At 48.6% G+C, this 24,046-nt stretch overlaps 2 protein-coding genes across 4 annotated transcripts in view; both read right to left on the bottom strand.

Moving 5' to 3' along the window:
• L3MBTL1 (L3MBTL histone methyl-lysine binding protein 1) overlaps positions 1 to 11,440 on the bottom strand; it is a 29,085-nt gene extending 17,645 nt beyond the window's left edge. For 2 of the 3 annotated variants that reach the window (XM_064521378.1, XM_026100134.2), the window contains exons 1-7: positions 10,479 to 10,526; positions 5,248 to 5,410; positions 4,216 to 4,439; positions 3,175 to 3,319; positions 2,878 to 3,016; positions 2,015 to 2,138; positions 1,222 to 1,309 (exon numbers count right to left, since the gene is read on the bottom strand). In XM_064521378.1, the coding sequence (XP_064377448.1) occupies positions 1,222 to 1,309; positions 2,015 to 2,138; positions 2,878 to 3,016; positions 3,175 to 3,319; positions 4,216 to 4,439; positions 5,248 to 5,410; positions 10,479 to 10,511 (916 nt within the window). In that variant the 5' untranslated portion in view covers positions 10,512 to 10,526. Of the gene's footprint in view, positions 1 to 1,221; positions 1,310 to 2,014; positions 2,139 to 2,877; positions 3,017 to 3,174; positions 3,320 to 4,215; positions 4,440 to 5,247; positions 5,411 to 10,478; positions 10,527 to 11,308 lie in introns of those variants that run through there. The other variant, XM_064521379.1, reaches the window with a different exon arrangement.
• A 6,578-nt stretch (positions 11,441 to 18,018) lies between these two features.
• On the bottom strand, positions 18,019 to 23,484 carry SRSF6 (serine and arginine rich splicing factor 6). Its single transcript, XM_026100096.2, has 6 exons — positions 23,208 to 23,484; positions 22,678 to 22,826; positions 21,124 to 21,251; positions 20,698 to 20,906; positions 20,263 to 20,352; positions 18,019 to 20,152 (listed from the first exon to the last, which is right to left on the bottom strand). Exons 1-6 carry the CDS (start codon positions 23,312 to 23,314, stop codon positions 19,789 to 19,791), a joined length of 1,047 nt encoding a protein of 348 aa, XP_025955881.1. The 5' UTR covers positions 23,315 to 23,484; the 3' UTR covers positions 18,019 to 19,788.
• Positions 23,485 to 24,046: the final 562 nt, after the last annotated feature.

Below are 24,046 nucleotides of genomic sequence, written 5' to 3'. Positions count from 1 at the left end.
GAAAAAAACCTGGAAGGCACATTTGGGTAAGTACAAATTCTGCACTTCTGAACAAATGCACCTAGAGATAGAACTCTGATGCACTGCAGTATCCAACTGTGTATTTTGTCCACTGATGTATCTCTAAAATAGGAGAAAATAAAATGCTGAAAATCACAAGGTTCAATGATGCTTACTTGTAAGCAGCAAGGAAGGTTACACGTTCAGGGCTCAGAAACAAGTAGAAACCTGCTCTTCCCACAGAGAAGACTAATGTTTGTAGAGCAAAGGACCTGGCAAGTGAGTATGAGCTCCCTATTTAATAGGTTAACTCAGTGTAACATTAAGGATTGACTTATTCCAATAACGTGGCCCGTTAGAGTCCCTACACTTGGCTGTGGAGGGGCTTCCAAAGTGCAGCAGGAACAATTTCATTTTAAAATGGCTCTAAAAGTGACCTGTCACTATTCAAAGAGGAAATATTCCCCACAGATGTTTATGTCCAATATTTTCCCAAGTTTTACTTTCTTCCCTACCACACTGTAAGGGAAAAACAAACAAAGCAAACACTGCATCCCTCGGCCTGTCTCTTTTCCCTCAGTGCCCACAGCTGTCTTTGAGATCTGCTCTGACACGGTCCAGGAACAGCCCACCTTGTGAGATGAGACAATGGCAAAGCCTCAGGCTTCAGTAGCACCAGAGCTACAGAAGCAGCCCCCAAACTCATGGTCTCTGGATCATGTGAGGGATGTTCCTCATGAGACTGTCCAAAGTGGGGCAAAGCCAGGTGTAGCACACAGTCACACTAGAGGTCATGATAGCATCTCTCAGAGCAAAATGGGATCATCACAAACAGCATATTCATAAGCAAGTAATAAAATCAGCTCCCAATGGGAGGGACCAGAAAGCACTGTACAGTATGGCCCAACTCCTGAAAAAGATACAGCTGTATGCTTGTAAGGGTGCACCCACGGAGAGAAAGACAGGAAGGAGAGAAAGGGAAAGAGACAGGGAGAGCAGGACCAAGCAAGCAGAAGAGCTTACAAGCCTTCAGGAAGGGGTACTGGCTCACGGCACTGTGTGTTTGACTCACTGCTGGAGCACCGTAACACTAGCCCTGCTCCTCGGCACTGCAGAGGGACCCTGCAGCCTCCACTGTGCAGCCCCACTCACTTCTGCACAGGTGAGAAGGGGCTGTGACGGCAGAGCGCTCACCCCACAGCCCATCCAGCCCCTCCATACCGTGCTGGCTCCCGTTCCATGCTTCAGTGTTTGGACTGCTGATAGCAGAGTCTCCTGCAGAGTTTTTCCTCTCTTCCTGCTTTTCCTCCTAGGCATGAGAGCAGACAAAACAGAAGCCCATCATGTTGGAAGTCATGGATTCCTGTGCAGAGATTTACACTGCATACTGTACCCTCATGACAGTGCCATAAGGAGCCTCCACAACATCCATGATTTAGGTGATGCCTAGCCCAGAAATGGATGTCCAAGAGGATCTGGTGATGAGAACCTGAGAAGAATTTTGGTGCTGAGTGGTAGCAGCCCCACCTGGTGTGAATCTGCCAGAGGCAAGGCTAGCAAACACATCTGTTCTTCGGCTTGTCAAAGTCACTCTCCCTTCCCCAGGATATACATTATACAGCCAGCAGACAGATGTTCTCTTACTTCAACACTGAGTTTGGTGGCCCAGACTCTAAAGACCATTTGGGAGACCTCAGCACCTATAACCCAATCAGGATGTGCCCAGTGCTGTGCAATCCAGCACATTCAGCATGCCAAACAGCAGTCCAAGTGTCTAGAAGCCATGACAATCCATGCGTTCAAGTCTTTTTGGCATTAACAGGTTCTGGTTACCACTTGGACACATAGCTGACATGGTACTAAAAAGCACAAATGAGAATTGTACACACTTGCACCAGATACATGAGTGGTCCATGGGTTGTCCTTGGCCCACCCCGGTATTGTCATGTACACACTGACACACACACACACACTCACACACACACACACACACGCACACACTCCATCTTCCTACCATTTGCTCAGATTCATATTCTTCCTCCGAAGGGCTCTGGTAATCCTTCCTCTTCCGTTTCTTCACTGGCTTGAGGATTTCAATGACATTGGTGCTGCTAGCAGAGTTTTCCACAATGACAGACCTGCATGGAGGAAGGGAGAGTAAATCACTGCAGCAGAGCACATGGCAATAGCTGGGGTGGCAGTCAACACGACTGCAAGAGAGTGACTGCTGGAGAATCACTGTCATCCCACTTCTTACACACGCATACATTGTCATTCCTGCTGACTACCGTATGCACTCCTCTTAGAGAAAAGTCGCCAAGAGGTTAGAACCAAGGGACAGGTCTGAACCACCCTCACATGCTCTAGTGTCAGAAACCTGGACCTAGGGATGAATCAAAAGGGATCTAGCTTTGTAGCAAGGCTCTAAGCTGCATCAGAATCGCTCGGAGATGACAGAAATCCAGTCCTGTGAGTCACACCTTGCACTCGGTGACACCTCAGAGAACATATCTGTAAGGTGGCAGGTTGGAAATCCCCTCCTGACCCATGCCTCCACATGCAGTTCAGCCTGGGAGCACCTCTTGCAGCACCTCCCGCGGCAATCCTGCACCAGTTGCTGCATATTCATGAGGCCGCAAGCTAGGCAGGAGAAAATCTGGCTTCCTATGACTCCTGCTGTCCCTGAGGACAGGTCTTCATACCCCCAAGTTGCAGCCAGAGCACCCTACCTAAAGAAAAGAGGGAAACAAATGGGGTCCCCAGCACCCGCCAGAGAGAGGTGCACCTGCATCCCTTGCTGGAGCACACACAGCAGGGAGGGTAAGCAGACAGACAAATGGTTACAGCTCTGTGTGGCACAGACTCCCTCTCCTTTACCTTTCTTTGAACTGCTGGTGACAGTGTTCACTGCAGAAGCCCCTGCCTTCCCGGGCCCCGTCTGAAACATGTCTCCGGCCACAGGTATCACAGTGGCACATGCCCTCTGCTGTTGGCAGCCTGGGCTGCTCTGGTACATCTGAGTAAGGAGAGACAGAAGAGGAGCAGTGAGGCCCAAGGATCAGTGAAAGAAGGAGAGCAGGAAGCAGTAGATATTTGCCTCACTCCGGGTCTAAGCCAGACAGTACCTGCTGCATGATGGTACCAACCCCAGAAGTGCCACAGCAGCGCCCTTACCCTGAGCAACAGTAGGATTGTCCCTGCTGGTGGGTGGCACCTCTGAGTCCCCGTCTTTCTCTGGGTGACTCTCCTTTATAGGTTCCACTGGAGGCATCTTATCAGCACTCACCACCTTCAGTGTCCCATACTCATTTATCCGAAACTATGTCATAGACCCAAAAAACAGAAGGAAAAAAGTCAACAAGGAGAATAGAAACGTAACACAATAGCTGGTGGGTGCATGTGAGCTCTGAGAATGAGACGGACATGGTGTCCAACAAGGGGACAGCTCTCCCAGAAGCACAAGGCTGAGGGTAGCAATGATGGAGCCAAGCACAGCATTGAAGTCTCCTGTCCTGCTGTCCTTCTGTGCAATCTCTGCTGGCTGTTAAGCCTGCCAGGCTGGTGTACTAGCACAGAGACACGTGGCTCAAGGAGACGGAAGAAGCACAAGAGAGAACTTAGCCCCCAAGCCTCCCCTGCTTTCTGCCTGAACTTAGGCAAGACCAGCACCAGGTGGCAGCATCAAGGGGGCAGGACAATGGCTGGAGGATGTGGTGCCCTGGGCCTGAGAGGAGCTGAGAAATTGGAAGAGAGAAGCTGCACTTTGTGCAAGCTGTTTCATGCTACCACACCCCCACACTCCCTAGCCACAGCAGACCTAAAGGCAGCCATTGCCTGTTGAGTGCAAGGTCACTGCTTCCAGTGTGAGTGCAGGAGTTTGGGCTACTCCACAGCACAGCTTGGAAAGGCAAGATGCCCTGCACAGCAAGCGGCATCCCTCTGCCACCTGTGCAGGACAGAGCTGCCACAGCCCTCAGGTGCCTTTCGCGTGCTCTCTCTGCTAAGTTCGCAACACAGTGTTGCTGGGATAGGGCAGAAGAAGAGCCTTGCGGAGTAGGAACAGCTGAGGGATGCAGGTACTGCTGGGGGTGCAGGTACTGCCAGGGTAGCCACATTACAGCTAAGTGGTCCCTGGCCAGCACAGGCCTGGGGGCTGCCACTGACAAAGGGAAGCAGCTGAGCGGGGCAAATATGGTAGCCCAGGGTTACACTTACCCGCAGGTTACTCCCAGGCAAAGTAGCCACCCCATCTTTCCACTCCAGCACACGGACTGTGTTGCAGGTCTGCACCCCACTGATCTGGGGGATGACAGTGGCTGTGATGGGCTCATTCCCTGCTCCCCTTTCCGGCCTCTCAGCCCCTGTGCTTCTCTGTGGCTCCCGTGGGAATCGCTGGATTTCTAAGGTGCTCGCAGGAAGGTTGATGGTAGTGGCATTTGCTTGAGAGAAGAAGAAAAGAAACAACCAACCAGAGACATACAGAAAACTCTTCACAGATGCGAACAAGGCACAACGGCAGCGCGGCAGCCCCAAGCAGCACAAAGTCATGGAGAGGGGACAGTCTCCCAGCCAGGGCCTCAGTATTGTAGGCTAAAGTAGCCATGAGCAGGTAGTGTGACTCAATGGGATCTGCAGCCAGAGGCAGCTTCTGCCAGGGGGTGGCACCCACACTATCCACGTTCAGGAGGGTCTTACTTCAGCCTCACCTCAGCCTGTCCCCATGGCCAGGATGCCCAGTTGTGGCAGGACTGTAGTGGTGAGTACCTGGATCGCATCTTGCAGATCAGTTTCATTTTAAAGGAATGCTGTATGCAGGCCAGGGCCATTCTACAGTGGGAACTAAGACTCAGGGAGCAGGAAAAACTGGGAGATTTGCTTCAAAAGCACACCCTGATCTCACCTAAATGCTAACGTAGGCACATCCAGGCTGGTATGGCCTTTGCCTGCACACATCCTGAAAGACACCGGTCAGCTGGGCAAGATCAGCCCTAACACAGCAGCTCAGGCACCCAAATGCACTGCCAAGCAGGCATCCAAGCTCAGCACACTGTGCTGCAATGGAACAGCAGCCCTCAAAGATTAGGGCTTCAGTTTAAGACTTGGGAGATTTTGATCTGCCACAGAGATGGTGCACAGCTTTGCTTCCCAGGGCTTGCAAGGAACACAGGCACACATGGAGTGTGAGGGGAGCAATCCACAGTGAGAATGGCTGTGGAGGCAGCAGATACAGAGAACAATCCCACATACCTGGTATGATGAAGGCAGTCGCTGGCAGGTGGGTGCTCTGCACAGTGTTCTCAGTGGTGACCACATGGACACTAACCTCCCCAGCAGGATTCCCCTTCATGCTTCTCACAACTTCCATCTCTGCTCTGCTGTCCATCACCTTGCCCAGGCACAGAGCGTAAAACTGAAAGTAAGCAAGAAATCAAGTTGGGTAGTACAAACTTGACAAAGGAGCAAGAAAGAGACTCTGGAGGATGGTCCCTTTTCACCATCTCCTAGCAGGACACGCTGTAAGACACATTAAAGCACCACTTACTGGAGGCATGAACCCAACAGAGTGACAATCACTGCTGGTACCAACCTGATCTAGGAAAGCCTTTGCTGTGAAATCCCAGCTCAGAGTCTGCAAACATCAAGGGTTTTTTCTTACATAGCACCACCACCAAAGGAGGAGCTTGTACCACTGTGATGGGGCCTGTAACTGCTGGTTTGGGAACCCTTACCCAGGAGAAGACAGAGGTCCCTGACCTCCCCTTTTTAGTTCTCCATCTGGGCAGTTACTCTTCATTTCCTTCTAACTGGCTGTAAGACTGCATTTCACAAGTGACATGAGTTAAGCAGGAGGAGGGCATGAAGTTCATTGCATACAACCAGATTTTTCACACAGTCAGCAACATTTAACTTGTTTAGCCATGAATTTGAAGGAGCAGGTCAGAGAAAGCATGTCATGGCCTAGAGAGCACTTAAGAGGCCTTATTGGCCCTGACCAGCCTCACCTGGGGCCTGCACCCACACCGGTCCATAGGCCCAGGAGCTCTATTTAAGCTAAGCCTGCTGCCTTCAGTCCCTGCTTGAGCTATGTTAGGAAAGTATCGGTTTCCAGCTCAGCTGTGCCTAGTCATGGACTCTGATCCAGATCCCAACTTGTAGCTGACTTCCCAGCTTGACCTTGGACCTGCCTGGCAATTGCTGGACCTGATTCTGAGCTGTGAACTGACTTCTTGGCTTGACCTTGGACCTGCCTCATCACCATGAGCTTGCCTGGTGATCTGGACTCTTGGTTGAACCTGGCTGCCATCCCTTGCCTGCCTCACTCGGGTACTGTGGGACTGAGCCCTGGCTGGCAAGACTCCTGTCCTGCCGGCTGTGTTATCCACCTCGGCTCCCCATCTGCTAGGGAGCAGCCAACCCTTGCTGTGCCCTGACAGAGGGAACAGTATCAACAGAAGGCGAGCTCCAGACTAAGGCTCATTTGCAAAGCGGAGCATGAACAACATTATTTCCTGGTGTTCAGAGAGCATAAGCAAGGGAAGATTTATAATATTACTCCTACCATAACGAAAAATGCAATGTAAACACAGAGCTACAATATTAAAGACAGCAACATCACCAGATTCATTCAAGGAAGATAGGTCTCTCTGTGCCTACAGAACTTGACGGTCTAGATATCACCTCAATGCTGTTGGTCCCAGAAACTGCTAGAAACTGAGGATGCTGGGCTGGGGAAGGGTTTCAGACTTGCCCTCTTTCCTGTGCTCTCTTGAAGTGCCTGCTACCAGCTGGCCACCCTTGGAGATGGGATGGAGGCGAGGTGGCCCTGTGTGCTAGCTGGCAGGACCATGCTCACATCTTGGTTATGTTTCTGCAACCTGAATTTGAAAGAGAAGGAAGCTATGTGGAAAAGGGGAGCACTGCACTGAAGCTCTGTTAAATAAAAATATGCTAGGCTACAAAGTCCCAAGTTTGGCATTCTGAACCCTAAGACAACAATAAAATAAAAGTTTTGTTACAACCAGACTGAAGAGTGCAATGCTGGACTTACAAAAGGGGAAGAGATTTACTTTGGGGGCCAAATATTCGTTCTCCCAGAACGCTGTCAGATTTGTGACTGGAAATATTTCACCTTCAGCTGATAAAGACCTTCAACATGCTCTAGAGGCAACATCAGAAAGGCACTGCTCAGTAGCAGGAGGACTGAAAGAAGTGAATAACTCAGCTAGACACCTGACTCTAACTGAAAGCCAAAATGAAATGGGCAGCCAATCTGTTGGGATGTTTCCTAATACACACCAGGCACCTATCTGCTTTTCTAGCCACTTAAATCTGATACGTAGCCTTGATTCATCATTGGGGTCAAATGTTTCTAGGACAGCTCCTAGCTGTGTGTGGGCAGCTGGCTTTTTCTTCATTTAAAGAGGGCTCAGTACTCTAAACACCTATCGAACAGAAAGCAAGAGAGAAACAACTAGTTCCAGTGCCCAAGCTAGGTGATGCTCAAACTTGCCTCACCTCTGTACAGAAGTCTATTCTGTGAACATAATATCAAATAATAGCACAGGAAATAAAGAGCAGTAATTATCACGCATCAAACGCTTTCCAAATCTTTGCAGGGCTGCATGCTGATTATGTTCAGACTGGTTCTCTTTTGCCTTAAAACCTGAGTAAACAGAATAAATTTGGATTATAAGACTGCACCATCATTATTCCTTAAGCTGTGATAACTTAATAAGTGAGATTCAGGACTCATGTACAGGCAGCCCCTCCTCCAACAACCAAAGCTATTCCAAGGCCAAACACAAGTAATGAGAATGCTGTTGAGGTGAACATGTAAGCGCAACGTTGTCACAGCTGAAACCCAGCAACTTCCAGGGGCTCCCAGCTCTCCTCGTGGCCTGCCATGGTGTTAGACAACAACTCACCATCAATGTTTCTGGTGTCAAGCGTAGCATACATTGCTAAACCTGTAATTCAGGATTTCTTAGATTTCCCTGGCACAAACAATCTCAAATCCCAGAGTATCACTCTGGACCACAGTGCTGCAAGCCTCAGGAGCTGTGCGCGCCAAGCAGAGACTGGCAAAGAACCAGAGCTCCTTCCCTACGTCAAAGGGGCGAGAATCAGGGCTGGAGTCGGTGTTTGTAGCTCACAGTTTTCAAAACAATGACAGTTTTAAGCTCAACCACCCCCCAGGGCAGCCCAACATATTATGAAATATTTGGGGTGGAAAGTAGCATCTGAGGAAGAGAAAAGGAGAGAGAGAACAAGCATCTCTGTAAAGGAACGCAGCTGCGGCATGGCCTGCCTTAGCATTACCGTCGCAGCAGAAGTGAAGGCGCTGGCACACAGCCCTTTGGGCAACCCCGCTCCCTGGAAGCGGGACCTCTGGCAAACAGCTGGGAGGTGAGGCCCGCAGCTGAGACAAGGCACAACTGACCACCCCTGTTGCTTCAGGGTGTGAGGCCAGAGCCTTGGCAGGTACTACCACCCCAGCGGTCTTTTCAAAGGGATCTCCTGCAAGCCCTCAGATGAGGGCTCCAGTTCAGCCATGACCTCACAGCTGCCCTCTTACAAAGTTGCGGCAAAGCTGTGGGGCAATCTGCTTTTGCAAATAGCGAGGATATGTTCAGGGCAACAGGCTATAAGGGAGCATGGAGAGAATCAGCTCCCAGCTCAGAGACACTCAAAATATGCATATTTTTTCATCATAAAATTGGCTTAGAATAACCAGCTTTAAAACAATATTAACATATTGGCTTTGTGGTTTCTGAGGTTTTAAAATGGTCTTGAATTATTTTTTTGAGAATTTCTTCCTCAATCATAACAGACAACTTCTCCACCTTTAACAGCAACTGAGATGTGGACTAGTAATTGCCTCTAGTGGCAAAACTTAGCCTTCAAGAAAAAGCACCGCCTGGGATCACGCTAAAACTACAAGAGGTAAAAGAAGAGCACTGTGGAGACACAGTCAGTTGGGAGCTGCTTTCTTGGATCTTCCTCTGTCTTTTGGCATTGTGCAGGACAGATGTTTAAGCAAGAGACTGCCAGCAATGCAGAAAGCGTTTGGTCTGTGTGCACACTGGGGCACACTCGCTAACACCCCTCGCATGGGCAGGTGGCCCAGTGGAGTAAGACAAACACACATGACTGCCCTTCCGAATCTGACTGCTGCTTACAGCCCAGGAGGAAAAATGTCCTCTGGAGGTTAAATCAGTGGACACAAAACCCTTCTTCTTCTTGCATAGCTTTGCTCGGTGAGGGCTGAGGCTTAGAGTGGACTGAAGCTGTTTTCTTTGCTGTTCTCTCTGCTGAGATATTTATCAACATCACAAAACAGGGTGAAATGCCCCTTAATGCACTGAGAGGCTGTTTGTATTATACCTTTTAAAATACTGAATAGATGCTGTGAGAGAGATGGGAGGGAAGAGGGCAAGACAGCAACAAGCTGCCTTAGCTTTAGGTTCAGACACAGCTAACAAAGCAGAGACACTTGCAACTTTTCTCCCAGCAAAGTGTCCCCAAAGCACTACCCTCCCCAAATGGCTCTAGGTGACACCGTCCAGGCTGCTGCAGAGGCCAGAAAGCCTCCTGAAGCCTGGGTAGCTCCTATTAGATGTGGACCCCAGGCCACCGTGGCGAGATGGACAACGGGGATGCCTGTGTCCCACCTTACACATCTGTTGCCACAGGCAGCTGCCTACTTAGTCTGTGCCAACTTGGATGTGGGATCCAGCCCTGCATGGATTTAGGGTATAATGCAGGGTATTTTTTGCACATGAATACAAGTTACACTTAGTAGTAGCCAGAAGCATTCAAAGAGAATTGAAACATGTTCCCCAAATATTTTAAAATGTCCAGCCTTTTACGTTTTTGCATAACTAGTCTTTCCATAGCCTGGGCTGTTTGGCATTCCCCTAGAGAATGCAAAGACCGGACTAACGTCCTCCATCCTGCAGGACACTTTCAGTGACTGCAGCGGTGTCATCTTCAGGCTCCAGGGCAGCATGTCTTCATGTAGCATTTGAGAAACACTAAAAGGAACATTGCCAAGCATCCACCCCGGAAGGGACTTCCAGCCTCTGTGTATCCCAGGGGGAACCCCAAGAAGCAGCAGTCCAATCCCCAGCCCCTGCCCCAGCAAGAGTCACTGGACACAGTGGGTAAAGCTCCACGTGCCATTGCCACTCCTGGATAACTGCTGCGGACAAGGCGAGAGCGCTGCTAACACACAGATACTGCTCCCGCTACCACTGCAAGTCAGCGAAGAGCACCGGGGGACGGAGGGGGCTCGTCCCCTTCTCCTGAGCAAAGCCCCCGGGGCAGGGGGGATGGGACAGCCCAGTGCAGTCCCCAGCAAGGCCAGCTCCCGAGACCTTCCCCCGAAAGAGATCCAAACCCAGACGTCATTTTTCGGGGGTGCCGCAGCACATCCCCCACACACCTTTAGCGTAATGGTTTGTGCAGAAACAAAATACCTTTGTTGCACATAAATGTAACAGCCGTAACATGGCGCGAAGCAACCTCGCTCACACCTGCTCCGCGGGCAGAGGGAGAAGAGCCCCGGGCCCGCTCGGCTCTCGCCGGGCTCCGCGGGGGGACGCGGGGCTGCCACCGCCCGGCGCGGCCCCCGGGGCCTGCCCGCACCGCCGCGCAGCCGGCCTAGACCGCAGCGTGACCACGGGCAGCAGCCTCCCTCCTTCCTCCCTGTTAATGGCGGCCAAGCCGCGCGGCGGCGCCGGGCCGGGCCCCGGGGCTGGGCCGGGAGCCGCCACAGCACAGCACAGCGCAGCGAGCGCAAGCGCCGCGCCCCCCGGCCCGGCCCCGCAGGCCCGGCCGCGCCGCCCGGCAGCAGCGGGATCCCGGCCCGGCCCGGCCGCGCCGCCCCCCAAGGGGTGACTTTTTATAAACGTCAAAATGGCGGATTTTTTTTTCCGCTCTCTTAAAAAACACTCGCTTGCACGCACGAAACCGCCGTTTGCTCCGGAGCGGGGTGCGCGGAGGAGAAAGTCTGCCGGCATACCTCCCCCTCCCCCTCCCCCGCCGCCGCCGCCGCCGGCCCCGGGGCGCCGACGAGGCAGAGCCCCCGCGGCGCGCCGTGCCCGCCGGCCCCGCTCGCCCCCGCCGCCCGCTTTGCCCTTTGCAAGGCCGAAGTGCACAGCTGCTTTATTACCACGCTCTGCTTTTTTTCAAAGGCAAAAAACAAACGCCGAGGGAAGCGGCCGCGGTGGGGGCGCGCCGCCGGCTGCCCGCCGCGCGAGCCGGGGGGGCGGCGGCTCCGGCAACGCCCGTCCGCCGCGGGGCTTACCTAGAGCGGCGCGGCGGGTCCCGGGCGGCGGCGGCCCGCGGCCGGCGGCCCGGGCCGGGCGGGGCGCGGCGGGGCGGTGCTGGCGCGCTGCAGCCCGCCCGAGCGGCGCCGAGGCGGGCCGGGCTCGCGCTGCGCAGGCCCGGGCGCGCGGGCCCGGCGGGCGCTGGGGGGCCCCGCGGCGGGCGGGGGGGGCGGCGGAGCCCCGCGGCGGGGCGGCCCGCCGCGCTGGCCCGCACCGGCAGGGCCGGCCGCGGCGTGCGGGTGCGCGGGTGTGTGCGGGCGTGCGCTGCGTGCGGGGGGGCGGTAATTGGTCCGGTTTCAAACGTGTGGCCTTAACGAGCGCCGTCGCCATGGTAACCCGTGTATTCCTCCACGCTGCAGTGTCAATTTTTAATCCCACCGCATGATTTTGGAGGGGAGCTGCCTCGCGGTGGAAGTCGGGTCGCCATGGCGACGGCGCAGCTCGGCCCGGCCGGGCTGCACGGCCCCGGCTGGGCACTGGCGCCCCGGGGACAAGGCCACCACCTCCCCCGGGAGCAGCCAGACAACCGCGGAGAGGTTGAAACAGCTCAGAGCCAACCGCCTAGGCCGGCGGTGCCCTTCGGGCGGGGGGCCCCGTTCCTGCCCGCCCCCCGCCCGCCGCGCCCTTGTCGCTCGCTCCGGGCGCTGCCGGGATGGCCTGGCCTCTGGGAGCGGTACCCAGCAGGGCTCCGCGGCCCCCGGCAGCGCCCTCCCCCGCTCCCAGCATAGCCGCGCGTGGCTGCGACTGGGACACGCTGCGGAAGGGCCCGGCCCGGCCGCCCTGGCGTGGCAGCTGCCGTGCGGGATTAAAGGCACGCAGCCCGGCACGGACCGCCGGCGCTGGATGCATGGATATGGCGCTCACCGGCTTGGGCGCAGCCCGTGGTGCCAGCTCTGGGCAGGGAGGAGGGGTGCTGCAAGCCTCTCAGCAGCAAAGCAGCCATTCCTCCGCTTACACCCACCCCTGGAGAGCAAAAATGGCCAAGACGGGGCAGCTTTGGCAGCCGTTGGAGGCAACAGCCCCATTCAGTAATGCTGACTGACCCGTTCGTCTTTGTAACACTGTTTAACTTTGGCAGGAACAGTAAATCCAGCTCTGCCACCGCGTCTTTCATCCACCCCTTCCTATGGCAGGAGTGGCCAGGCCCCAGCAAAGGCATGAGGCTGTTTTCCCCACGCTGTTGAGAAGTCTGGGGTTGGCACTGGTGAAATTAAAGCAAATGTTGAGCTCTGGTGTCCCAGCATCTCACATCCTTGTTTTGCGCTGGGGCTTTGGAGTGGCTCAAACACAATTTTCGCTGTTTCTCAGTCTTAAAACTTAGGCTTCAAACTGGGTTATGTGGGGCAGGGGGGTTTGAAAGGTAGAAGCTGCTTTCTCTCCAAGACACCAATATTAACCTAACCCCCTTGGAGAGCAGTCAAAACCCATCACTGATGGTAACGTGTCTACCTCTTATCTAGGAGCTAAGAGGCTCCAGAGATGGAACCACTGCTCCAGGCCTCACTCAGCAGAAGAAGATATGCAAGAGGGCACATGCTTTCCCTGGGGAGAGGGGCAAGCATTGCCTACTCAGCTTTCATATGGTAGGCACAAAAAGTAGCTGGAAAAAATTAAAACAAAGTCCAAAAGGTTCACTAAAAAGCAAAAAGGATTGCTTTAACTAGCCCTTTGGCGGAAATGTAGGACTTGCTCTTGCACAGCGCCGACAGCCCAACTTCTTACTAAGAAGTGCTCTGGTCAAAAACTAGTAAAGACTATTTTTCCACCCTTCAACATTCAATGGCTACTTAGAGCACCACACAAAAAATGCCTTTTATACACTTAAACAGTGTTTGTCCTACTTAGGAATAGAAGTTGGGCTTGGAAGGAACCAGGACTGGAAACACAAGGACCAAAGTGTGCAAAAGGCTATAGACCTGCTGAGAACACCACAAAGTATCTTGGCAGGGCTGGGAGAGGAAGCTGTCTGCTAAGTGCAGGCCAAGTCCTGCAATGCTGAATTGAGTGGCAATTAATATTCCTGCTCACTTCAAGGTTCAAGCTCTTTGTTTCTGGCATGAGTACCTGCCAGTCTTTCATTGCCTTGAGTTTTGTACCCCAACATTTTTGATGCATTCAAAAAGAAAAAGATCAAATTGAGCACTCATGAAGTAATTGGATCCTGATAATGCAGGAATAATCAACAGGTATTTCCTTTGCTGCTACTGCCTTCTTCCCCCCCTTTTTAATGAACCCTCAATAACACCGTGAAGAAAAAGAAGTCACATATAAATGCTTTTATATACTGCTGTGGGAAGTTCAAATCGATTCAAATCAGGAGCAGAGTGTAACTCAGCCACTTGAAAAGCAACCCAGCATTCACCTTCTCCACTTTGGAAGCGTATCCCATAAAGTCCCTATTCCTGCCTGCACTTATCATTAAAATTCATGACTTCAGAATATTGAATTCCCTGCAAAACAGCTACTTTAGCGAAAAAAGAGAGGGTATTCCTGGTTTCACCATGGGTTTTCTGGCTGATATAGTACAAGACCATTTGATCCTTGTGTGCCTTAATTTCCATTTCTGTACCTTGGGTTGTAAAGCATCTTAACTTTTATTAATTAAAACTTAGCTCTTAGTGATGCTTTTATTTATTTTTACATGGCTAATCAGACTCCACTGTGCCACTTATGCCACTAGACCTAATTAGTGCAGGCTGCAACAGAGCTGTGCTTAACAAGAAATACCCTGGCATACACTAGGCCACTATTGATCTTGATATATTCTTCTGCTCTTCATGCAATAGCAATACCCTACAAGTGGTTGTGCTCACCTACATTCATATCCTATGCTCATTTAACCCAATAGCCTGAGACCTTACAAAGTGTGAAGCAATAGAAATGCAATAGAAATACAACTGGAATGCTTGGCTTTTATTCCTGCTACTTACTGCACAATGCACTTCAATTCTTTTCCTCGGTTTCACTGTCTGTAAATGGCTTTTACGTACAGATAACTAAAGCAGAATCATTTTTAATGATTGTCAGACAATAGGTGACACCCAAATTACAGCACATGGTAGATTACACTTTCAACTCACAGCACAATTTTTAATGAGCAGCAAATAGACCAAGATGAGATGACTTAAGAGGCTCTTTCAGAAAGCTTTCTCCCATCTTCTGAGTTCCCGCCAGGGCTTACTGCACCACAGGAGTGGCATGAGCCATAGCAGAGAAGTCCATAGCAGAGGAGGACAGAAGCAGTCATCACAGGGCAGCTGCTGCGTATCGCCCTCCATCCACTGTCGCTCCCCCTCATGTTAGCTGTACAATTTCACTGTCATACCACTATGATCACGTGAGACTGCTGCACTATTTTCCTCTCTTTCTGGTGTCGAGCAATGATGCTGACAACTAACACCAAGAGGAACAAATGCTGCACAGAGTAAAGCTTTTTACACTTTAAAACACCCATTTCCAGGAGCAACATTACTCTCTGACTAGCAGATCAGTCAGGTGCAAACATGCATTGTGGGTTACACAAAGTAGATGAGACATGATCTCTTTCACACCTACTTACCTAATGGCACTAATGTATGTTATTCATATGTACAGGATAATCTTGTTCCAGGAGCTGCACATATTAATAAGTCTACCCCAGTAAAATCCCCACCCCCAGCTCCACCCCCAGGACAGTACAGTCTTCATCTTCCAAGCACATCTGATCCTGGCTTCACTTGAAGAGCTTTCTCCCCAAAATTTGTGTGTATTTTGAACTGAAATCACTGTACTCAGTTCCTGCCCACAAAAGAAACATTTCAGCAAAGTTTAAGTTTTTGCATTACTGGTTTTGAATAAGTATTTGAGATACTTAAGTACACCTCCCTGCAACAGCCACTTTCTATGAACAAGAGGAAGAGGATGCATCCCTTGAATCAGAGGATCACATCGAATTGTATGTCCAAGCCTTGGGTGTTAGTGAGAACCATTGTGAAGTACATCTCAAAGTATGGATTAGATGTAGACGTTTTATTGCCATTGCTTTTTCAGCTGTGCAGATCATACCAATTGCTGTGATGTGTGGTTTTTTTAGGCCAGTGCACCTATGATTATCAATATATAACCAATAACATGTTACTGAAAGATCTAGCTAAAAGGGTAGAAGCTTAGGAGCAGCTTGTTTTTCATTTCAAAGTTTTAGCGGGATTTGAGCTTAATCCAATAAATTATGCAAACTGAAACAACTGAAACCTCCCCTCCAACATCTATGTACATATTTAGCAAAACCAATAATGTGTGAAAAGGTCGTGAGAGTTGAGAGCCAATATTCTGCTATTTGATTCTAACCACACCTAAACCACAAAGCAAAACATGGGGAAAAAGGGATGAACATGTTAATTGATATCATTATGATCCCCAAAAGTTAGAATTCTTGAACTGTTAATATCTGCCACTACAGAAAGCAGTATTTATATTATTTGTGCTTCTTACCTGTGTAAAATAATGGATTCCTATTCATATTAAATAGACATTATACACCGTATAATAAATACAGCAAGATCTGCTGGGTTGTGGGAACTTTACCTCCTGATGAACAGGATTTTAGTTACGCACTTCTCAAATTACCAAGCTTTTTGCACCATCTTTGAAAGACATACTGAATGTCACATCAGCTAAATTTTTGTTATTTCTAGGCTCCTGAGCAAAATTCCCACTCTTTCTAGCTTGTGCTCTTTGACTTAAGCATATATGTCACTCTGTCAACACCTTCACTACAAACCCACCCCAATGAGATTTTGGAGGAGGAGGAACTGCAAACAGTTCAAGTTATTCCATCTATGAAATAATAAATTCAGCAAGTATGTATTAAATGCTCCTCTCCATTCCTCCTGCTAACACAGCTAGACTATTGTTTTGGACATGATTTTCTCCCCTTTGTAAATTCTACTCTTCTAAGCAACGACTTCCAAACACTTGCCTAGCCCTTGTACCATGCTGTGGTTCTCTAGAATCAAATAACTTACCCCGTAAGACAACCTACCATGACACAGGCCTGCATGTCTGCCTGTTAAAGCATGTTGAGAGCAAGGCACTCTGAGGTGGGGAAAAAAAACATACTTCTGGGACACAATGACACAGGCAGTCAATTTAGATCAAGTTTGCCAACAAACTCTGAAGAATGAGTTTTGCTTAATACCAGATTTCCCTACTTGTGCATCGTATATAGTGTTACTGCCATCCAAGGGAAGAGGTGGAATCATTGTCACAGCTCCTACTTGAGAGCTAAACTGCTTGCTGCCATGCATAGGTCAAGAAAAATTTAGTCCTGACCTGATGTAGAGTAAAACCATTCCTGATAAACTCACTTTGCAGAAGCTGCTACATAGGAAGGTTTCAATTCAATTCCACAGCTTTAAGTGGCTTTATTAAGAGTATTCTGATTTACCACCTACAGGAAGTAGAAACATTTTCCTATTACTCATCAAGGTTTAAGTGAGATATACTAAAGGGGTGAGGTATTTTCACCATCTAACTTTGAAGTAGCTATTTTACACCGCATGAATTGCTAATGACTTGAGTACTGAACTTGCATTAGTGTTAAACACTAATACAGTTAGAGACTTAAATAAAGGAAGACTAGGCACAGGCTCCAAATGCGGCCACAGAGATTGTAAATTTTGCAATTTTTTTTTTTTAATAGTACACTGTTCGTTTCCCCTCCAAAATTTACTAGGCATTAACAATCTAAGACAATCCTGCACTCCATTCTATGAGAATGCATGCTTATCTTTTGCTTTTTAAGGAACAATTTTGTATTGATTTATACTAAAAGCAGGAAACAAAGTCAGGATGTCTAATTACATGAGCACATCCTTTAAAAGATGGCTACATAGTTGGGCCATTTCTCTTTTGCATAGTATTTAAAGGAGGTATTGCACATGGTTCCAGTAACAGAAAAAATCTTCAATATTTAAAGCAGTTACAAGCAAGCTGGTTAAATCCATTTTCTACAATTCAGATTGAATTGTTATACAATGCACAAAATTGCTCCCAGCTAAATACTGCTAGAGCTATAGACCCTGCCTCCAACTATTCATGAACAAAGATAACTTCAAACCACCATTTTTGTAACAATTTCAGAAAGCTAAGAATATGGTTATTAAAAACCTTAACACATGCATCGCTAATTGACATTAGAGTGATAACTTCTATGACAATGCCAAGACATTCTCAGGCTGGCACTGGAAACCAGTTGTAGAAACAAGTTATTAATATCTACAGGCATGTAAAAGAAAGTAATTGTTAATATCTTGTTTTATTACCACCAAGGCAGGACATACACACAGATTAAAAATGAAGGTGTATATACCTCTTAAATGACTGAGTTCCAAGCTTACAACTCTTGTTTTCAAGAGCACAACGTATTTTACTGAAGAACCATGGTGGATAAACTAAGAGCGGCAATTCCCCATGAACTATATGACCTGTCCCATATGTTCAGGATAAAAATGAAGATAACAATGCTTTAGTATCAGAAGTTTTAAGGGAAGTAAAAATATTTTCATGTGTAGGGTTGTAACACTTCCCCAGATAAGTTAACTAAAATGTGCATTAAACTATTCTTCTTGCACAATCCGACTTCTGTAAAAAGCCCCCAGTACTCCCCCCATTTTCATGTCCGTTGCACCAAAGATATTACCTAGAGTGATCAGAAACACAGCATTTAACAGTTTTATTATGTTAAAAATATACCTTAACTAGAAAGACAAAACCGCAGCCACTTCTTTTAAGCTTAGTCTATCCCAAATTAACTGAACAGATGAGTCACCTGTCATTCCATGTGCAGAGCATAAAACTTCAATACTAAATGCACTCGCAGAAGTGTGGAATTAATTATTCTAGGATATGTGGCAGAATATGGTTCTATGAACAGTCATGTGGAAGCTAGACTCAGCAGCTCAAATATAGGGGAAGTTTTTCAACACTTGGGATAAAAACAGCATGGAAAGCATACAATATAAAAGAAACAAGTTAACTCGATCTTTTTGCCAACATATCAAGCCATGAAATCATTCATTTTCAGGTTTCATAATGAATGCTTTCAAGTCAGGCAAAATAAAATCTTTACTTATCTTTAGATTTCTTCTTGTACAAGCATGGCTACTAGTATGAAACAGTCAAAAGCTCAAGCTTTCTGAATATGATCAAGACATGGTAAAAGCCCAAGATTATCTTTTCTAGATAAGTGTTTAGATCATGAACCAACTGTGAATCCCCAGCATGAGAGGCAAAAAAGGAATCCCATTACACTGCAATAAACACAAGAGTTCGAGTCACTGATTTAATTTTATACAAGTCAAACTACACATTGTATAAAGAGTACAAGGCAGTTCTAATGTTTGCTATTGCATGTTACAAAAATCAATTTAGCTATAAAGGGGAATTTTGGGGATGTATTCTATTCCACAATTCAAGTGAGTTGGCAACTGCGGTTTAGCAAAGCCTTTGTTAAGACTAGAACTCTAGCTCCAATAGATTACATTTCCAATAAAGTTCAAATTCACACACAATAGGATTGTAGTTCTCCTATTCTGAAGCAAAATGATGTTAACATAAATGATTCAAAGGGGAGGGAAGACAGTTCTACTTAGTTTTCATATCCAATAGATATTTAGAGGCTGACAAACCATACAAGATACTAGTGACTTGGACCACATCCAAGAGACACGTTAGTGTCTGACAGAGTGTCACTTGATATTCAAACAAAAATGTCACAAAGCTTTCATTCTTTCAACTTTGAAACCTATGATTTTCAGCAATACTGCATGACACAGGCTACAGAGTACCTTTATTACCTTTAATACAGTCACAGTATGGGGGAATGTTCTTTTGGCAAGTTGAGTTAAGAAACAGCACAAGTGCTCCAACTGGAGTTTATTGCTGGTCTAAAATCTGCCTAGTTTTGTTACACATTTATATAGTTTGCAGCCTGCTATCACAAATTAAGATAAACCAGAGAATTATCTGACCTGTCCAGCAAGGCAATCCTGCCTTTGGTAGCAAGCTGTAACCTACTAAGCTAATGATACCCATAGTTCTAAAATCATGAAAAAAATAGGAAAAATGATACTTCCAAAAAAGCCCAGATTTAAGCCTCTTATATTCAGTTTATTTTTAATATAAAAACCACTTTGCACTGAAGAGTAGTTAAGTTACTCCTGCTGAAATGCTATAAAATCAAACTTGGCTGAATTTCTACAAAAGGGGGCTTTTTCTGCTTTGTACCACCATTTCCATACAACCTCATCTGTTCAAATTTGGGATACAAATCAAACCTTTATGCCTCATTACTTAGTTCTTAGGCCATTCACTCTGCAAGAGAAGAAACCAACTTCTGAAGTACTAACATAACACTAATGGCCTGACAAGTAGGAAAATGTTCCGTAATAGTGTGCAACATAAGAGGAGAGTTCTAGTCTTAATCTCTTGAACTAGATCTTGATCGTGAGCGAGATTTTGAACGAGATCTGGAGCGGGACCTCGATGCAGCTCTTTTGGGCGGTGACTCTGAACGAGCCTTGGCAGATGGCTGCTGCTGTGGAGAATTGGAATGAGACCTACTCCTTGACCTGGATTTAGATTTAGCATCTCCTTTACCATTTTCTTTGGGAGATCGAGACCTGGACCTGGACCTGGACCGAGACTTCTCAGACTTCTCCTTGGATCTGCTGTGGGAGCGTGAACCCCTGTCAGACTTGGGTTTCGATTTGCTCTTTGATCTAGACTTCCTGCTTTTAGATCTGGAACGTGAGCGGTCTTTGCTTCGTGACCTGGATTTAGATCTTTCAAGAAAACATAGTGTTTATTCTACATGAACTGAAGTATACTTACAGCAGTTGTAAATAGTTATTAATAAGCAGTAATTCCTGCACTATCAGGAAACATCACTTACCGCGAACGGCTTTTGGAGACACTACGGGACCTGCTGCGGCTGCTCCTACTCCTACGACTTCTGCTTCTGGACCGCCTTCTAGATCGTGACCTAGAAACATTTCAAATGGAATTTGTCCCTTTCTCTTAGTCTGGTACAGCCTGCTATGCTAACATAGCAAAGGCCTTCCTGAACTTCTCAAGAACAAGTATAACTACACCAAGACACCATCAATCCAACTGAACTCACTATAGCATGTCAGTGAATGGAACGTGATGCCTCAGAAAGTTAAGTATCCCCAAACCCAGTTTCAGTATTACATTTCCTTCTACATTCCCAGGGACCACCCTATTCCTAAAATTGCAACTAACAGTAACTTAAAAAAAAAAAGTAAGTAGTAAGTACTCTTCTTAATGTAAGTTGTCTTGATGTGGAGACTAGCATCCCAAAAGTTACCTGGACCTGCTGCCAGAGTAAGATCGCCTATGGCTTGATCGTGGCTTGTCTTCAACCAGCCTGATCTTCCTTCCATTTATCTCTGTGCCATCCAGTTTGTCCAGGGCACGCTTCATGTCCGAGTAAGATCGGAACTCAATTACTCCTTCATTTGTACGTTCTTTGTGAGCATCTGCATAGGTTACCTCACCAGCTTGTCTCATGAAATCCTTTAGAGAGAGTACATGAAGAGTTATATAGCTATCTCACATTTATGCCTGTAACCAGATTAAGACAAGCCTGAACAAAGGTACAAAAAACAAATTGCATAAACAGTCACATGCAAATACATTTCAAGTACTACCTAAATCACAGTAAGTATTTATACAAAAAGTTATTGCTTTCTGCTAGTCACAACAGGCTGTACAACAGAACATTAATACATACTTTTAAATCCTGCCAACTACAGCGACTGGAAAGGTTTTCAACAATCAGTCTGTACTCTGTACGAACAGGCGGTCCATATTTATCTCTTCCAGATTGTCTCCGACTGCTATATCCGCCACCACCCCCACCTTTATTGTACAAAGAAATAAAGTTAGATTGTCTCCTAGCATGAAGAAAATAAAATGTTCTGAAAAAGTTAGTTAAACAGTTATATTTACTGGAGTAGGACTTTATTTCTCTAAGCCTCCAATAAACTTGCATTTTGCCATAATCTATATTAATGGCAAATTATACAGACTAAAATCCTACAAGTCTGTGCTCCTAAGATCTGTTAGAGAGTGACTGCTCCTTATTAGATTCACCTTGCTAAGTTTTATTTTACAGAACATTGTAAAATATAAAACTTAACTGATTACATGCATTTCTACATTTTACAAAAACGTTTACTAGTTACACTAAGTACTTACATCACAGTATGAGGTTTTTGGTGGTGGTTTGGCCACAAAACACGCAAGGTAACAGTCACCTAGTTCAGTTTAAACAGTTTTGTCTAACCCTTGGAATCCTCACCATCACCCTGCGTCTAATGGCAAAAGGCTGCTGTCGTCATGGCTTCCGGTAAGGTCAGCCAAAGGGTCATAGGGCAAGGGTCACACAATGTATGGAAAAGCCATGGCCAATCAGGAAAGGCAGTCATCTTAGCCTCAGTGGACACAGCCTCAGCCCCACTGGTCACTTTTAAATTGAAACATCAAGGACTTGTTAAAAAGTTGGAATTGAACATGCAACAATTTTAAACAACATACATTTGAATTTTTAAAACAGACAGATTCCCACCCCACCCAATACCAAGATTCTAGAGATTACTGAAAGATGAACCTTAGTACTTAAACTACAGTACTAGGTCAGTTAAGTTCTACATAGCTCAGCTCCTCAAGAAACTATACAGGTCAGCTGAATATAGTAATGCTCACAATATCCCCCACTTAGTACAGACTCCTGCTTGAAGTCCTCCCCCACCCATTACTTTATTCTGTACATTCAACTGAAATAATTTTTCACATGTAAATTCACAGCTGAGTGCTTCTACCCCAATTATGCATTTGTACCTATTAATTAGCATTAGTGATGCAACATCACCGTTTCACTTAAATGCTCTTGAGAACACTGGAGCCTTTAAGTTAGCAGAGCATAGTTTCCAATTCACAAGAAACCCTTTCTAAAACAAAGCCACAATTTTGCAGCTAGAATTGCTTCACAGTTTCACGCTCAAATTTCTTAGAGGATACCTGAGTGCAACGTGGGTGCTGGAAAAAATGTCTATAATACAAAGTCAGCTGAGCGCCTGCTCCCAACAGTGCACTAGGTATCCTCTAACACCTCGCTTGCTGAGATAGAGAAACCCCACCCCACAGTTCCACGGGACTCAGCCCCATCCACTCAGTCACCCCAGGCTCTGCCTTGCCAGCACAGCCGAGCCACCTCCCCTTGCCTCCTTCTGCCCCTTGCCCGAAGCAGCCCTATAATCAAGCAGAAAAACGGAACCATACTCACTGCGACTACTGTAGCTGTATCCGTCCCTGTCGCGGCGGGGGCCGCGGGCGTGTTCCACGATCACCCGCTCCCCACACAGATCCTTGCCGTTCAGTTCGTAAACGGCATCATCGGCGTCTCGGGAGTCCTCGAACTCCACGAAGCCGTAACTAAGAGAAGACGAAAACGGCCCGTCAGCCACAAGCCCAGCCCAGCCCTGGCCGCGCCGATGCGAGCAGGGTGGGGACGACGCGAGCGGCGGCCCCGCCTGGCTTCTCCCGCCCCCGCCCGCCGCCAGCTCCCCGGGGGCAAGGGTGGGCAGCGCCACCCACGCCGGGACAATGAGGCCGGCCCCGCAGCAGCGCCCCCGCTCCCCCCGCGCCGCCGCCATTTTGAGTCGGGCGCCACGCGGCAGGAGCCTCCGACAACATGGGGGGTGCTGGGGGGGGGGAGGGAGGACGCTCGGGCGGGCACGGCCCGGCCGCACAGGGGAGTGGGCCGCGGCGCTCGCCAGACGGCTCCCGCCCCGCAGGCCTCGGGAGGGCGCTCACCCGTTTTTGAGGTCGACCTCGAGCAGGCGGCCATAGCCGCTGAAGAAGCGCTGGATGTCCTTCTCCCGGACGTGGTAGCTCAGGCGGCCGATGTACACGCGCGGCATGTCCGGAGGGGGGAGGGAAGGGAAAGGGGAGGGAAAGGAAAAGAAAAAGAGAGGAAGAAAGATAGGGAGCGGCGCGAGGGGCGCGGAGGCCGGTGCTATAAGACCCACACAGCGCCAAAGCCGCGGCCTGCTCCGCAGCACAATGGCGCCCGCTGCCCGCGCGGCTTTTTATACTGAGGGGCGGGCTCCCGTGGAGACGTCACAGCGAAGGGGCGGAGGGGAAGGGAGACGCGAGCCATTGCGTCATCACGCTCCCCCGAGAAGGCGGTGGCGAGGTGGGGTAGGGGGAGAAGTGGGGTAGGTGGTGCGGCCTGCGCGCAGGCGCGGAGCTCGAGGGCTGCGCTCGCGAGTTGACGGTTGGAGCTGCGTCTGCGCAGAGCGTTGGCGCGCTTTGGCTGTCGGGGCGCGGCGGGCGCCGCTGCGCATGCGCGGCGGGCCTCTGCCCGTGCCGTGGCGCGGCCTGGCGATATTGCCCTGCGCCGTGCGGATAGGGAAGATGGTGGTGCCTTGATTGTTTTCTTCTCAGTCTGAGACGAACGTCCCATAAGTTGGGGTCTGTCAGGCACTCAGAGAGCAAACCTTGCAGGCTGGGATGCCCTGGGGTATCTATCTGCTTAGAGGCCTTCCAGATGCAGTTACATGGGAGTTACCACAGTACTGACCCAAGGTTACAAAGTGTTACAGTTTCCTGGCTTCCCTTTAATATCTGTTCTAAATAACAAAAATATTTCT

The sequence above is a fragment of the Dromaius novaehollandiae genome, chromosome 16, assembly GCF_036370855.1.
Source record: "Dromaius novaehollandiae isolate bDroNov1 chromosome 16, bDroNov1.hap1, whole genome shotgun sequence".
NCBI lineage: Eukaryota > Metazoa > Chordata > Aves > Casuariiformes > Dromaiidae > Dromaius > Dromaius novaehollandiae.
The sequence above is the reverse complement of the archived record's forward strand: the minus strand, read 5'-3'. Positions and strand labels throughout refer to the sequence as shown.